General features: G+C 34.9%; 1 protein-coding gene across 1 annotated transcript in view; it reads left to right on the forward strand.

Annotated features, from left to right (window-relative positions):
* The first annotated feature begins 11,171 nt into the window (after positions 1 to 11,171).
* LOC124354623 (regulator of G-protein signaling 7-binding protein) overlaps positions 11,172 to 18,667 on the forward strand; it is a 516,079-nt gene continuing 508,583 nt past the window's right edge. Inside the window, exon 1 of the mRNA XM_046805226.1 lies at positions 11,172 to 11,387. Coding sequence (XP_046661182.1) covers positions 11,289 to 11,387 — 99 coding nt within the window. The 5' untranslated portion in view covers positions 11,172 to 11,288. The remainder of the gene's footprint in view (positions 11,388 to 18,667) is intronic.

Consider the following 18,667-nt stretch of genomic DNA (forward strand, 5'->3'; position numbering starts at 1 on the left):
GGAAGAATGATGCGCGCTCATGTAAATGTCAGAGCATGTTAGAGTCACACAATGTTGAGGGGTGGTGTGGGTGGGAGTGGGTAGGAATATCTGAGATGGAACTAAAAGCACAACTGGTGAACTGTGAAGAACGAACAAGGTGCTTTAAAACCGCGATGTCAGCGGGTCGGACTGAGGATCGATACAACAATCACATGCTAACGTAGACCTTCCCGACCTTTGAAGTCTTAATAGATGTCGACCCGGTAGTTGATAAGTTAGTGTTTGAGAATTTTAGCCTGGGGACCCGGATCTAACTGCCAGTATAATCATAGTGTTTTCACACCCGAACATATAATTGTGAAATTCGTATCATCCAAAAATGGTAAAAAAGGCACTGATTGACTGATAAGCTACATTTAGTTAAAACAATTTTTAAATACATGTTCACAATTAGACCTAATAATAATAATAATAAATGCCTTCATTTTGAGAGATTATGAACACATCTTTTATGTTGTTTATCACAGTTACTCACATAAGTTTTGTTATAAATTATGAATATATTAATGTAAAATTTATTATACATCCTGTTCCGGCGAGTAAAATTTATATAAACGTAAACAGATCTTTTAAGAACTAAAGTTCTTTGTTTAAAACTAGACGAAGAAAGACTTTAAAGAGGTAATAAAACACGCGTTGGCAGGTTAGTGAAGTTAGTGGGATAGTTTCGTACTTTGAAATTGGTTGATAATGGCATGCCGATTGCAAAACCCCATAGTTCGGTTCAACATAGATGGAAAGTGTCCGAACAATCCAGTTACCCATTCCTATAAGTTTTTGTTTGTTACAGGGTTGAGTCACTGTACAGAGAACTTTGCACCTAAGTGAGAAAAACTCTGAATTTAATAATAATTAATGATGATTTGAAAAAATAATGGAATTTCGTTCATTTTTCAACTTTATACCTTTAAGTATAAACTTTGGTTAGTTTTAATAGTTTTTCATATGCCTTCAGAATGTCTTACCCCTCAGAATAATGATAGATTTAAATACTCAAAACGTAGTGTTCTTTAGGTATAATCTCACAGCTAGGTACTTTGGCTCCTTCTGTTTAAATAACCAATTAATGAGAACGAATGTATATATTATTCATAGCCATGACTTTGACATCCTGACATGGAGACACATATCTTATCTATCATTATGACCAACAAAAGAAGCGTATAAAAATGTTTGGAATGCAGCGGAACCTCTAGAGATACCATTCAGATACTAGTGAAATATTATAAAAGAAAAGGAGACAGAATCTTCACATGTTTCGATGGTTTAGGACATGGAATACCTCACAATCTCTTATAATTCCAGTTTGAGGATCAGTGATTTTATATGAGAATTTAAGTCCACTGCGAAGGTACGAGTCTGTGATTATGTGCAATATAACTTACACCTCGGCGTTGCAATGCTGAGAAGTCCTCTGTATTTAAATTGAGATCGTGTAGAATCTACAATAGCCTTACTTTTTCTAACTATTCATTATAAATTGTCAATTCCTTTTTGTAAATGATGAGTTCATTAGGACGTATAGCTTGCAATTGCCTGCTTATATGTGAACGCTGCAGTATTGAGCGAAACTACTTAATTTTATGTTATATATAGTAAAAGAATGTGACTCCTATGTGCAACCCCAAACAAACATCTTGAATATCATTAATAAGGTCTACTGTACTAAGAGGATAACCAATTGCTATTTTTAGTACTCATTATACCTGTTTCGTATCCTAATTTCAACATATTCCTTCTCAGTTCTAAACAAAAAATTATTAAATTTGTGACTAGTTATGTTATTTTTTATCTCATAGACATTTGATTGTTTAGCTTAATAATTTCTCCTTCCCTTGAGAAGAAACAAAATACTTTTTCGTGTGGGTTTTCTTCCTGAACACAATAATAATACCTGATATGCCTCAGTTATAAACACGTTCTTAATAATAAATTAAATAAAGTTCTCAGTGTCATTCACATTAGTCCACTATATGTCATGCCGTTCTATACAACATGTGATGAAATGTAGAAACATTTCCAGTGACTTTGGGAATTCCCTTAAAATATTATTTTTGTGTATTTATTTTAGCATACAATAGTTTTTAAGTTCATTAAGTGATACGAATTCAATAGTGATGGTAGTTTAGATGCACTAATTACTCTATATTGTCCTGTACCATTGACCTGACTAGTAATGATATAAATAATTAATGAATCTTGTAGCACTGAATACTCTTGTTGGTTTAGTATTGAGACGCTGCACAATATTGTGGTATTCACGCATCATTTTTGAGCATAAAAATTTTGAAACACGGTATAATAGTAACAACTAATTCAAATTAGGTCAATTTATTTCTATTTCTATTGTATGTTTTACAACTTGTTAATAAGTATTAGGACACAAGTTTTATTTCAGAATGTTCTTACAATCCATTACTATTACCTTATTTGTAGCAAGACGGTCGGACATTTTATCGAGTATTGAACTTCCCCAAGGCGATTAATGCAAGTCCTTGACGATCAGGATTCAAGGTTGTCCGCATTATTAGATATCTGACTATTTGTTAATACAAGAGATTTTCAGTACTTGAGAGGGAAATCTTGTGTTCGTTGTATTTTTCAGTGTGTCAGAATTAGAGCAAATTGTTTAAGATTATATTACCTACCTATATTAAAGTTTGATGGGAACCTCAACTGTTTTAGAGATTCTGCCAACTAGAGAGAGAAATTATCTTCTTTCTTTTATATTAATAATTTTTCTATAATTTTTCATTGCAATGAAATCATGATACTTATTACGTAAAATTTTAATCGTGTGTGACTATACCACTTGGGAAGACGGTAAGAAGACTGGAATGGAGTAAGTTTACTGAGCGCATTACCGGTTTCTAAATGCCATTATAGTTGGCAAAGTCTCTTCGTACTTCCTTGATGAACGTTCAGGAGCGGAAATGATCTGACTAACTACCCCAACACTGCATGAGTAGACACTGTAGTCGGGGGTTTCCGAGTGTTCATATCATCGTGCCGTTACCAATGCCATTTAACCCCATTATAAATAAATTATGTTAATTTGAGTCAGATGTGTAATAACAAAATGAATAATAATTTTTCATAATATTTTTTCTAACACAACTCATAACAATACTTCACTGTGTAATATGAATCAAACGTTTTCCTTTATTGTTTATAAATGTTCAAAGGAAACAAAGGCCAATATTATAGATGTAATATATCATCATTGGTGTTAATTATTCAACTTTTTATTTTCATAAATCAAATTTTAGGCTCGTTTTAAGACAAGATCTGAGGTCAGACGTTATGTTCCAAGGGAGTTTTTCTGCCCTCTTATATTATCACCAACACAACATTTTAAAATGAAAGAAATGTACTTTTGAAAGAGTTAATAGTAGCCGTCTGTATTTAGTTACAAACTGAATATTGTGAAATAGAAATGTCTGAATGCAGATTATATTATTAAATTGTCAGAGAAGTGTTAATGAACAGTTTGGTTTTATTGTCTAGACCGTCTGTTTTCAGAATTCATTATAAAAATAATCTGCTTTATCTTATATATCTATTATCAGCCAAATAAACCAATAAAAATAATTTCAGATAAATTGGGCATGTTCAAAATATTTCTGTTTTCATTTCTAATCTTCGTTATTACTTTTATATATTTATTAACTAATGGCCAACTTTAACAAAATATTAATATAAATATATAATATAACGTTTGAATATTATATTTAGTTTGTTTGACTTGTAAGTGCACGAGCTTACTTAAAACACTTATACAACATTGAAAATTACACAGTTTTCTTGAATACCAGCTCTCTATTGAATACTCCGATAGTGAAAAATCATATTTGTATATATTTGAAATTGGCAAGTATTGCATTCAAAAGATTCTGGTTAAATAAGCTTGAATAATTTTTAACTCATTAATATAATACATGCTTGCATATCGTATTATTTTCTTATCCACATTACTCTACAAAATTAATAGAGGATGAGGAGTCATGAGCCGATAATAGGTTTTGCATGCAATAGACTGTTTCCGCACTATTCCACTGTTATAGGCAACAACACTAGCAACAGTCTCAGGACTGGCAACATTAGAGAATCACACAGGTATGACGAGGGTAGCTGTCGTAATTTGTCGCAGTAATAACAGTGCGTACCACAAACCTCACACTGCCCAACTTGAAACATCCTGCTGCTTATGTATTTCATCACGTTCAATTGATAACCATTTTATTTTTATTTCAAAAAATAAATTTTGTAATTGAATCAAACCTATTATTACAAAACTATTTATCAGATATATAACTCAATTTCTTTATTAAAACTTCTTATTAAATATAAATATACATTAGATATAGACTTTTATTATGTAAACAATGCAATGAAATCCAAATTTATCAATAAATTTTAAACATATTAACAAAGTTAGGCTAAAAACGTTATATTTTGAATGAATTTTAAATTTTACTAAGTTAAGAAAGAGTTCTACGATGTTGCCATGAAACTTACCTTTTAGTAGGATGACACAACTTTATTTCTCTGCCGAGTGATTTTCCTCCTGTATATCTCTCTTGAAGACATTTCAAGAATAGAATGGGCTATATTCTTGTATTTGCATTCAAATTGTGGCTAAGCCTTTAGGCTGTATGTAGCCTGGCGTACTCCTACCTTGCACACGTATATAATTAACTTAATAGATATAACAAAGGATGCATAATGCTTAAGGTACCTTTCATCTCTTACATATTTGGTTCCTTCAAACTTTTATAGCTATCAGCATTTTCTGACGACACGTTACTTACACCACTCGTTAAATAATGTTTCATATTTTCAAACACATCACATATTGCTTATAAAGTGTGACACTTGACAGCAAGTGTCACACTTTATAAGCAAACTTCCTATAGTTATCTGTGTTATAATGAGGTGGATATAGCTAATACATAAAGGGATATTCATTGACATCAATATCAAATCTAATGAATAATTGTTTTCGTAATTGAATATACCGAAACTCTTCTTGGAGAATGACTCTCACTTTGTGTTTGACCATATCTTCTTTCCAATGCAATCAATGTTTGTGTTTTTAAGCTCCTATATATTTCTATATTCTTCCCCCATGGAGCTACTGCCGACAATATCTGAGCAGGAAATACATTATTTTAATATAGCTAAAGTTTTTCGCTGCCTTCTTGTTAGATCAACCTTGGTGGAGCCATCTTCATATATGGAGTAAAAATATGAATGCTCTTTTTATTATGATGTGCTGCTGTAAACTGTTTTTGTCCGCGTATTTTATGTTCACAAAATAGTAATATGGGAAACGATCATCCAATATTTTATAAGTATGTCATTACTTATGAAGAAAAATTACTTTATGCCATTTCAGATTTGTATATCTATAGTTCTCTTATGTTATAATCACGTGTAGATAGAAGTTGAAATAAATAATACAAAGTATTAGCTTATCAATAGAAAATGGTTTTCATGAGCATAGATAATATAATTTGCATTTGAAAGTGTTGCGATCTTTTCATGTGCAAATGATACATTGCTTTATTTTGGGAACAATATAAAACTACATGTACATATATATATATATATATATATATATATATATACATATATATATATATATATACATATATATATACATGTAAAATGTAACTAGTGAATTTTAATAATACATTTTTTCGCGAATATTATTTCATCATTTTTAAGTCCTTACATAAGGTAACAGAGTTGAGAATATTTTCACAGTTTCAATAGCCTCACCGAGGTGGCTAACTGTCTTAGCCAAGATATTCATCAGGGTAATATTTGTTTGATATATACATATTTTTCAACTTTAACTTGGAACTGGGGGATATTTTTTTGATTCTGAGAATGATGTTCTCTGAAGTTATGTGGAACTTTTTCATAAGTGATACCACGAGGAAAATTGCTATAATCAAATTTTTGTGCACTAAATATACCATCATATTTACTTCTTTGAAGTTTGTTTTTGAAGATGGGTTATAAAAAAAGTACGTTAAGTTTTTCGACATTTGACATCCTTGCACATTACAAAATGATGCTGTGTTTAGTGTGTACTTTTTTATTTATTTGATTGTTTACACAAAATTATATGTAACTGTATTAGTGTTTATACTAAAGTAGTGTTTGTTATTTAGCAAATTGCTAAATGGTTAAATGGTTATATTATAACACCAATGTCTATATATGTGTCTTTTGAATCTCGTATTTCTTGTGAGACTTCTATTATGTACATATGTTAGGATTTAAACAAATCTTTATTGCACGCACAGATTAACTATATAAATAATAAATATTTTATCCAGGAAGAATTAAACTTTAAGTAATAAATGTAATCTGTTTCTATGATATACTATTATTAATTTATTAATTCCCTTCCTTTGATGCAATAAACACTATTATTCTGTTTAGCTGGGGCTAAAAGTATTGAGACGAGTTCAATATAATAATACTAAACATTATTATTTAACAAAGCGTAAGAATACGTAACTTACTTATAAATGCATTGTAACAAACATTGAAATACAAACTCAAAACAAGCTTCTTTGTCCGGTGTGGATATAAACCGTATTACATTGACAAACTGTAAATCATTGTTTATAATTATGGTACGCCATAACGCTAACTGGAAATAACAGGTTCGTTGTAATTATGATTTATTGAGCAATATTGTGCACTAAATGTACTTATGGGGCTTTACAGCACTTGGTGTGTATTACGTATACTTTAAACAAATACAAGAGTTTATGAATACTTTGTACATAGTTGTGTAAGTGTAATTTATACATATGTGTGTAAATGTATACACATTTCATTATGTAATTTGTAATTTGTTCATGCGTTTATTAAACCCTAATGGGCACGGGAGTGGTGGAGTTCTAGCCGTACTTGATGTATCTAATAATAATTATTGATAACATATCAATGGCATATTAAAGCACATATCTATTTAGAATACCAACTCTTCATGTACCTCTTTAGCTTCAGATATAGCAATTTACATGGGCAAACAATATGAGATGTATTGTTTGTTTCAATTTGTTGTTGCGAGGTTTAATTTGGATGTGTTCCTAATCGAATACGTTCTACAATTTATCGAAGAGAGCTTTGACTACGGTGCGCTGATTTACATACATGACATACGCGCGAGTCTCTATTCAGGATAGATAATTTTAAGCCAAAAAATACAAGTTGTCCAAACTTTTAAACTATCTATAAAGTTATTTATGTGATTTGTGTTGTCCCGTAGATTGCAGTATTTCGATTAGTTATATTGTTTGTTTGTTTCAGTTATATAGTCAGCATGAGTCTCTGTTTAACTCCCAAATCAAAATTAATTTTGTGACATCATATTTTTGTTGCAATAAACATCTATATCCAGCGATTGAACAACTTCAAAAGTCAAATGCTTCAAAATATCTCCATATTATAAATTTAAAAGTATTCAGTTGATAAAATGCGCTGTCTTGTTTGCTTGCGGGCTATGATGGAACAATTTCCATGGTGGCAGAAACTGCACTGAAAGATATGCTGTAGAATGTTAAAAATGTATTTTCATTTCAAAACAAGGATTCCGAAATAACAGTATTAGACACGTTTGATCTAAATACTAATAAGGAATTTTTGTTTTGAAGGCATTGTAAAACCGTCTGGCCAGGATGCTCACGACGGTATATTATGCCTTAACTTATCCACAACTCAAATACAGGGGGGTGTTTTCAGAAGATGCATAACAGTCGATTTATGGAAGAGTTAACCTTTCAAAAAAGCAATTTGCTAATAATGCTGTTAAAATTTTGAGATAAAAAGAAGCTTTCAAAATACAGAAACTACTGATCTTGCTCTACCTGTATATGTTGGAAACGAATTTGTTTTGTATGTTTAAAATGTACGTGGACAAAATAATCACTTTAATGAGACTAGAGACAGAGAAAACTACTGAACTGGAGAAACAGAATCGTAGTTGTTGAGCACTGTCCTTCACAAGGAGATGTTTATTTTATCAAATAATTTCCAAATCCAATAAAAATAACCCGCTTCCCAAAGCATAAAAACCAGAGCGCATAAGAAATCTCAGGTATTTCTTAAACTCTTTTACGTGTTGAGTTTTGAATGAAAACTATTTATTTTACTGGTAAATTTTTGCAGTATTAAGAAACTTGGGCAATTTGAAAATTCGATATTATGTTCAATTGCAGGAATAAAGCAGCTATTTAATGAGATTAATTAACACACGTTCTATTTGCGAGAACTTTAAGCTAAATTAACTTCATAACAGAAGAATGTATTAAATTACTGTGTTATTACCTCAACATTATTCTGAACCCAACGTCAACAAATTTAAAATGAAAATATGTCACGGATACGTGGAAAGCTTTGCAAAGTAATGCATTTACTGAAATTTATAACATATTTGACCTAATGTAAACTATGTTATATTTCACGACTCCACGTAGCGGGTTTCCTGTTCAGAAATTCCGCATTCCACCATTGTTGTGTTTACCTGCGCTGAATACCTGATTAGTTTGTTATCACAAGGGCATTCTATTTAGCTCCCAAATGGCCAGAGCAGCACAAATTACAACGTACTCTTTGTCAATATTCTCTCTACTGCTATAATGAATCAACTAACCACAATGCGAGTTAATGTTTGGTTTGACCTATTATTTGTGTCCATGTGACTACCCTTCCGGGGTTAAAAGTATACGTGAGTTTTAAGGCAAAGTTTATTTAAAAATAAGTTTATTTCTATATAAATTACGAAATTAACCACACGTGTTGTTTAAATTATTTATTAAATAAAGAGTCTAGTGTATTGTCTTCTCTGCAGATCAGCCAAGAAATTATTTTAAGTTTGGCCGTGATAAATATGGTAGAGTTATACAGGTCACCTGTTATATTGCTTAATATTTTTTAAGTTACTGACTTCATAGTAACTATTTATTTTAGTGTAAATTGTTACTCAAATTGTAAATTTATAGTGATCCAATATTATTAATTTGTAGACATTTGGTACAGTAGATACATGACCTTTGGATGCCACATGTTGTATGGTGAAGATCTTTTCATCACAGACTGAGCGGAGTGGAAGACCTGAGATTAAAAACAGTGTCTTTCTTTGTCAACATTCAATGTGCATCCAGGCAAAAAGTCTATTACCTCAAATGTACCCTGTTAACTTGAAAACGATAAAGAAAACGACAGAGGTGAATTGTGATATAACATATTGCTTTGAAGAAGTTAACAATACTTTACATATACTTATAGAACTATTATAACTAAAAATGGAACTTTATACGGGTGAACTTCATACTTTCTCAGTTCCTTCGATACCAGTTAAAGGCTACGTCACGGAGGTTTAAATGCTTTATTTAATAAACTAAGAGGTGATCATCCGTAAATTGGTGTCAATTGATGACCCTACTCCGTCGGAAATATAATTGAGTTATATAAATAGAACCTTCAAGTCTTCCCTTGACCAGTATTTCTGGTTTTACCTGGAATCTCTTTCAAACTCTTAACATGCATTGCTGTCATACCTTATAAAAGTTTTACATAAAAAGTCTTTTAACGATAATATTGAATGTAAATTCTCCATACAGCAGTCATACTGAACAGTTTAGATCTATATTTAAACTGGTGGCATCACAATATATACATAAAAAAATGTTGAAAAACTATGTAGAATATTTTTTGAATTAATGTTTGTATTAATGCTTGTAATATGGTTGCTGCCATGGGTTTGGTTTAACCGCTGATTTATTATCAGTAGACATTCCAGAGTACAGTGTTGAGCAGTAGCGTCGTGGGTAGTACTGCATTCTCTCGCACCGCGCTATAGTTTACAATAATTTATATTATCAGTGGACATTCCAGGGTACAGTGTCGAGCAGTAGCGTCGTGGGTAGTACTGCATTCTATCGCACCGCGCTATAGTGTTACAATAATTTATATTATCAATGGACATTCCCGGGTACAGTGTCGAGCAGTATCGTCGTGGTTAGTACTGCATTCTATCGCACCGCGCTATAGTGTTACAATAATTTATATTATCAATGGACATTCCCGGGTACAGTGTTAGCGTCGTGGTTAGTACTGCATTCTCTCGCACCGCGCTAGTGTTACAATAATTTATATTGGTGAATCTTGATATCTCTCGACTGATTGTGTATACAGTAAATACTTTAATAATCTAATTCTAATAAATAATTACTTTATTTTAGTATAATAATTCTTTTAACTTTACACACACACACACACATATATATATATATATATATATATATATATATATATATATACATATATACATATATATATATATATATTTTTTTTTTTGTTTCACCTTAGTTAAGTATAATGTGTGGGTTCTATAGAATATTTAAATTTTATTTAAGTACATTGGGCATGCTAAACATGTAGCCAATAGTTTTTTGATTTACAAGCTTTGAAGAGTTTAGATATATGAAGTATGAAAAATACGTGATTTGAAGACTATATCTGAATGAATACATATCATGAGTAAAAATGTAGTCGTAATGAATACATGCCTGTAATATTCAGTGATTTTATTTAGAATTATTTTAAATTTTAGTATGTCTCAATGATCGGTTTTAGGAGCTCTATTGCATTTTAGTAATTCCACCTGATCTCTGTCTTATATTGCAGAGCATGATCAGCTTGTGAGAAAATTTGCACTATATGCTGTCTATATTAGTATATGTACACCGTCTTTCTTATATTACAGTGGATGAACCATGCAGTGCCCACTGCCACGGGAAGAGATCACCAGACTGAAACAAGTTGTCTGCGGCCCTGGCCCCGTGCAAGTGTCGTCAACTGACACGGGGGATGTCCGGACATCGCAGTAGGTCTAAGGCTGTCTATACTAGTATATGTACACCGTCTTTCTTATATTACAGTGGATGAACCATGCAGTGCCCACTGCCACGGGAAGAGATCACCAGACTGAAACAAGTTGTCTGCGGCCCTGGCCCCGTGCAAGTGTCGTCAACTGACACGGGGGATGTCCGGACATCGCAGAAGGTCTAAGGCTGTCTATACTAGTATATGTACACCGTCTTTCTTACGTTACAGTGGATGAACCATGCAGTGCCCACTGCCACCGGAAGGGGCCCCCAGACCGAAACAAGTTGTCTGCGGCCCTGGCCCCGTGCAAGTGCCGGCGACTGTCACGGGGCATGACCGGACGTCGCAGTAGCTCTATAGGTTGTCGTTCGTTACTTCATCGTCGTAGTTCCGTCGGACTGTGGTATATTACTTGCCAGGACCCTGTCAGGGTAAGTCTTCTTATGTCCGACACAAAAATATTTGTGTTATTTTTTACATAAGTATGGAGCATAATAATTTCATAACATGGGCATTAGCGGTAAATAGATTTGGTTTGGTTCATATTTAATTTTTAGAACATTTTGACGCAACTTCATTGTCCTCTTACTGAATAAATTGGAACAATAAAGTCGTATCATCTCAGCTGGTTCTAAAGTAACTACACACTTTTCAAGACTATTTACAAGACGAAGATTTACAACCCCCTAGGAAAAAACAAGTGATAGGGTTTAATGGCGCTCTGCCATATCACGTGGACGTGTAACATCATCAAAATCTGACTTGCGTTTATACAAACAAAGTAGAAGCACGCCACACCGTGTGAGTTGTGATACTTAGGCTGAATATGACACATGTTTGAAGTTTTCGGGATATCGTGCAAACAGCCCAACGAGTGATAGACTTCACTAACGCTCAGCCAAATAAATCTATAAAACGGAGTCCGATCGACCTGATAAAACGTAACTAAATTCTTACCAAATAATGGAACAAAATAGGCTAACCTCATTACATAACGTACTATCATACATGTTAAAATGTTATGTGACTATATTCTGCTTATTTATAAATATATATGGTGTGTAGTTTTATCGTTGCCATCATGGTTACAATAGGATTAATTTTAAAATAATCACTATCGTTCAGACAAGCCAGAAGGAGTGATAAGCACTGTTTTCGGACTTGAGATTATCTATTAGAGAGAAACCTTTCTGTAAAGTTTCATGGCCAGTTCGTTCTTGAGGTACCGTACCCTTCAGTGATAGGCTTCACCAACGCTCAGCAATAAATACTTACAAACTTAACATTTAAATCTTAAATAAATTTAAAAAAACTGTTAGATAATTAATCATGAAACGTAGTACTGTTAGCTAGGGCTTACTGTTCCATGTTATCAGAAACAATGTGTATTATTCTATTTAGATATTAAAATTAAAAATATGTATCAAATAATTATCTATATACAACTAAGCAATTGTTTTGCATTTTTCGTTGAAGATAATGCAGAATAAAAACTATTGTTTTAATGTTCATTCACAGTTTTATTCAAGTATGCATTTACGAAGAACTCATATTTCACATTGCCATATTTTGTCTTTATACAGATACTGAACATTTAAGAGACATATAAATAAACGTCGAAACATGATTAAACCAACCATTATTCGGGATTAAAATAATAACTGAACGTTTACTGGGTGGGCCCCCAGAGAGCAGGGCAGCAGCGGAGCAGATTTGAAACGCTTGTCGGTCGTGTGGGGAGACAATTACTGGATTATTATGGACATATTTCGTTATACGTGGAGTAGCAGACCACTAATACTCGTGCCACTCGAGATAGCATAATGGATCTTTGAATACTGTTGCCATACCTCCACATTGCTCTGAATATTGGTTCCAAATGTGAAATTTGTTTATATTTTAATAATATTTTTTTCTACACTCACGTGAAACAAACAGTGAGAGTTTTTTAAGAGTAGATTAAGCATTACATTCAGTGAACATTGGTAAGGAAATGGTTTCTGCAGGAATGAAAATATTTGATTATCTACTGCAATACATCATTTAGATTTATTATCAACGAGCATTAGTATTACAATTATAATAAATACATAATTTTTACAAAAGTATGTATAATGAAAAAATACATGAATTAGAGTATAATTGGAATAAAATATACAATTGTGCACTGGAGGAGTATAAAAAACCTGGTATATAATCTATTTACAGATTAAACATTTTAGTAAAATCCATATTCTATACAATATTTGTACATTATTTAAACTGCTTCTGAATCCGGGGTTATATAACCTGTATTATTATAAATTAAGACTAGTGCAGAATAAAGTGTAAGTAGACTGTTGCTACGCACGAGCGACATAAGAAATACTTTAGCCAACATCAGTTTTATTCGGGTAAATTATTTTATATGATATACAATGTATTCCACATTTTATGCACACAGAATGTATCTCGGAAGAGATACAACAATATTTAAATGGACAAAGTTGACCGTAATAACAAGACCAACAAGTTATGTGGTCAAATTGATTATTGGTTGAGTCGATCACTCGCTGCGCTCAAAAAACTGGTTTGGTAAAAAAAACTGTCATAGCTCTCTTATTAGTACGAGTACATGCATTGAAACGTTTTTACGTGAAGTTTGCATGAAATTTGTTCTAATTTTTATATATGGTCATTTAAAAATTCCAATGCTATCAAGCAGATGATGTAGAGTTCGAGTACATTTTTAACGCAACGACCCATTTCTTACTTCTACAAAAGAAAATATATTTTTTACCAATTTCCAAAATACCACATATTGTATACTTTACTCATGGATTTTTTCAAATAATTTATAAAACCCGGTTTTGTAAGGTTGTGTGAAGAGAATTTTATTCTACTATTCCGATACTTGATAAACCTAACTGATGTTTCACGGCACACGTGTTGGAATCAGCTGTTTAGTGAAATATAGAAAATATCTTACAAGGTAAGTCTAAAAAAGACTTTTTGTTAAAGAAATTTTGAACTGATTAACACAATAGCTTGTTAGTTTCAAATTGTATCATATGTCATACTAATAATATTATACAAATAGCCTTTGTTTGTTTTCACGCATATACTACGGACAATTACGTAATAGTTGTTGACGTCAACGATCCAGTTGCGCGAGAGAAGAAACAATGTTACCAGTACAACACGTTCGCAGCGCCACCATACAAGCCGGTGTTTATGCACCTTATATACACAACAGCGGCGTAACCGGTCTCGGATGCGTCCGAGAAACCATGTAGTTCACATGAGCTAGAGGGGGTGGCCATTATCGGCCGAGGGATCGACACTTCAACAATTGTTTTTTAAGTCGATCACAAAGTCTCGCCATTTTAGCGCGAGGTCCGGAGACAAGGGTTCATCCCAAGATACACCGGAAGTCCACAACACTTGCATGAAGCGCTTTGCTATCATTATGCAAGGGGACAAAAAAACCGCACGGGTCGTAAATCCGAGCGATCAGACTTAGCACTTTCCGCTTAGTCGGGGCATCACATGTGAAGTTGAGGTTATATTTAAAACAGTCTGTCACAGGTGACCAATGGATACCTAAGATGGAGAACAGAGGGTCCGACGAAGGTTGAAGAAACACAGGGGATTCTTGATGAGAGGCAGGCAATGGTTGAAGTAATTTTGGGCAATTAGAAACCAATTTCCTCAGTTCAAAGCCGCCTAAGCGGAGAAGCTCGATCAGCTGATGTTGAAGTTGGAGAGCTTCGTCTTCAGTGGACGCTCCGGCTATCAAATCGTCCACATAGCTATGGTGTTTCAGAATGTGAGCTGCCTGAGGGAAATTGGAACCTTCATCTTGTGTCAATTGTCGGAGAGTTTTTATGGCGAGGTAGGGTGAACAGTTCATACCATACGTCACCGTGGTCAGCTGGTAAGTAGAGAGCGGAAGGGAGGGGTTTTCACGCCAAAGGATGAGCTGAAACCTTTGGTCGTCTGGATGAATCTTAATTTGGCGGTACATCTGCCGGATGTCGCACGAAAAAAAAACAAAATTTTTCAGCCGGAAGTGGAGAAGGATATCACAAATATTAATTTTTAACTTTTGCCCCGTACATTTTTGGTCCTCCGGGCCGGATTATTGTGAATCAGTCCTGTAGATTACAGTAATTTGTGTTGTAATTAATTAATTGTAACAGGCGTCGTTACGCCATTTTGAATCTGCCGTACCGACGCTACCGGCTTGTATGGTGGCGCTGCGAACGTGTTGTACTGGTAACATTGTTTCTTCTCTCGCGCAAATGGATCGTTGACGTCAACAACTATTACGTAATTGTCCGTAGGCAGGTCTAATTTTACGACCGCCCCTCAACAGCTGATGGCCCGATCGATACTTGAATGCACGGCCTCCGCTGCAGTCAGCTGTACCGGTTTTTGATACTGCATTTCTCTCGCCGTAACGGAACTCTGTTTATATCTCTGAATAGAGACTCGGACACGAGTCCACCCATACTCTCTCTCCACATTAGTAATATACTAGTAATGTATTTAGTTAACAACAGGGCAATATCTGGTTTAGTTAATTGACCACTCTTTCTTTGATAGTATTAATTAACTCACAATAATTCTCCATTCCATTAATGTAACTTTGTGCTAGTGGAAATTTAATTGTTCCTTGTAATTGTTTCTAAAGCAATATATTGCTCACTATTCAATTTGCTATTGAATAACATTTCGCTTTGTTCCATTGTAATTTACTTGTTAAATAAGCAACCAATTAATTGCCATTCTAAGTTCTCATGTCAATTTAAGATTTAACTTGAACTGATTTGCTCTCCTTTTCATTTCAATTATATCATTGTTGTTTCATGTTTCTAGCATAAATTATGTTAAGAAGTGTTAGATTAACTCTCTGATCGATAGTAATTGGTGATTGTAGGTCAATTCTATGGTGTACTCTTGCCAAATTATTGAAAGCAACATTTCTTTATCTCTAACCTACATATTAGCTACTTATTTCTCTACACTCCATTGTATTTTGTCAATTTTATTTTAAAAGGTTCATTCACCGTTCTCTACATTGTGTCTCTTTATCAACCTGATTAAACTTAGGATATCTCTCACGGGTTACTTAATTGTTTAATAACAATTATCACTGTCTCTCTTATATTATTTTTTACTAATAATTGCTCCATTTAAAATATTTTCTCGCCTTAGGGTTACATAACATTGGTACTTAGATTAGCTATTAAGGTAGCTTAGGTGGACATACCGGCACTTAATGTAATCTAATTTTGTCTTATCTCAACTTAACTTGTTCCCCCCCTTTCGCTTACATTGATTTGTTTACATTACGGTATCCCTCCATTGTTTTTTAAATTATCTTTGTTAATTGTCTCATTTTATTGTTTTGTGGGCACTATCGGGAAACCTTTGGTAATTCTCATTTGTAAAACTGCTTTGCCCCTTTCGATATCACAATGGCTCCCAAGGAATTCAAATACGAACTTATCGTAAATCAACAGATCTTATCAAAATCTCGTTTTGCTTCTCTTAACGAAACCGTCACGAAAAATCACTACCAGCGCTCCACCTTTGACACCAGTTCAAATCAGGACAATTAAACACAGTGTTCGCGGAACTAAAGAAGAAACGCGCGGACTTTGAACTAACCTTCAACGTGTCATCGAAGGTGACAGTGAAGCAGCGGATCAAGATACTCTTTCCAAAGATCAGGATGAGGTTAACGACCTATATGTCGCTATTTCTAGCTTGATCGAGGTTCATCTTGTCACTGAACCCACAACTCCCGCGTCCTCATCACATTCTGATCATCCCGCGTTGTTCCCCACGACGGTAACTGGAGTCAAGTTGCCTAAATTAAACTTACAGACGTTTGATGGTTCTCCTATGAAATGGATTTCATTTATCAACCTGTTTGACACTACAGTACACCGCAGTGCTTCACTCTCTAACGTCGCTAAGTTCCAGTATTTACTGAGCATATTGGAAGGCGAACCTCTGAACTTAGTGAAAGTCGCTCAATCTCACCCCCGCCAATTACCTCATTGCTTATCAGTTGTTGCGGGACAGATATCATAACATACGCCGCCTCACTACTCTCCATCTATCTAAATTATATACTTGACATGCCCGCAGTCGCTAGCAACAATGCTAAACAACTTAGAGCGTTCATAACAACATTTTATGAACATTCAGAGTCCTTGAAAGCCCTGGACTGTGATATCGCCTCTGATAATCTCTATTGTCAGCTCACTTGTTGCGCAAAACTTGACAGCAAAACTGTCCAGAAATTGGAACAGTATCGTGAGTCCCAAAGAGAAGCCTGGCGCCGCTCCGCATTCCCTCCCCAAGGTCACGGAGATTATAACATTTTTAAATCTGGAATGCTCCCAGATTGAAGACGCTAGCCTTCACACCCACTCTGAGACGAAAATACTGTCTACCTCTTCCAGACCGAGGGTTGAAAAAGCGTGTTCAGTTCGCCTCCCCCAAGCAAATGAATTTGTTTAGCTACTGACGCTAAAATTAATTCAAACTACGAAGCTCTTTGTTTTTGTTGCCGGAAATCTGGGCACAAAATTTACCAATGTCCTCTGTTTAAGGACAAGTCTCTAATGAGCGGTACAACCTCGTTAAAGGTAACCAGCGGTGCATTTCATGCTTGGGAAATCATCCGATTAAAGAGTGCAGATCCAAGAAGAACACATGTTCGACTTGCCACAGGAAACAACCATTCGCTTCTGCACTTTAATAACAGTGCCGATAGGCCTAGCTCTTCCGCCACTGCGCCTCTACCCCCCCCCGCTAGCTGTCAACACAACACTGACTTGTGCCGCGCGCTCCACCTCTCTCACTGAAACAAGCACCGTGCTGCTCTGTACAGCAAACTGGTCAAACTCACTGCCCCACAATGGCCAGTCATATATTTTCCGCGCCTTATTGGATTCTGGCAGTATGTCCGACTTTGTTTCTGAGCGTGCTGCTCAGCTGTTAGGCTCACGTCGCCAGCCTTCTAACCTCACTGTCATTGGGTTAGCCCAAAACATGACACTAACACCAGAGGGTCACTAGATCTCAATCTTGAAACATTATCGGGACACTTAATTGCCAAAAACCATTCCTTCCATGTAACTGGAAAAAATCTCTCTCGAACTTCCGCGGGTAGAACTTAACCCGGAAGTACTCATGCGAACAAAATCTTTTGTTCTCGCGGACCCGACCTTTGGCAAGCCTGGTCAATCGATGTCCTCATCGGCAACTCTCTCTTCCCTCAACTGCTTACCAATGAGCGACACTCTCTCGGGGCGAATATGCCTTCTGCTCTTGGCACTATTTTTGGATATGTGATTGTTGGAAGTGCGCAGTGTCTCTCTACCGCGCAAAGAACCTCTAATCTCGCCATCTCTCTCCTCTCGACCACAGATACTGACCTCCACTCCTCCCTTCAACGATTTTGGACACAGGAAGAACTTCCGATCTGTAGTAAAAAATCGGAAGAAGAAATCGCGTGTGATAAAACTGTTTGAGACATCGCATACACGTGACTCGGAAGGTCGCTATGTAGTCAAGCTTCCCTTTGTTGACAACCTCGCCCACACTAAATTGGGAACGTCAAGGTCAACCGCCGCTCATCGCCTGGAGTCTATGGAGAGGCGGATCCACGCCAGAAATAACTCCCCCCTGAAGGCGCTCTATATCGAGTTCA

The sequence above is a fragment of the Homalodisca vitripennis genome, chromosome 2 (assembly GCF_021130785.1).
Source record: "Homalodisca vitripennis isolate AUS2020 chromosome 2, UT_GWSS_2.1, whole genome shotgun sequence".
NCBI lineage: Eukaryota > Metazoa > Arthropoda > Insecta > Hemiptera > Cicadellidae > Homalodisca > Homalodisca vitripennis.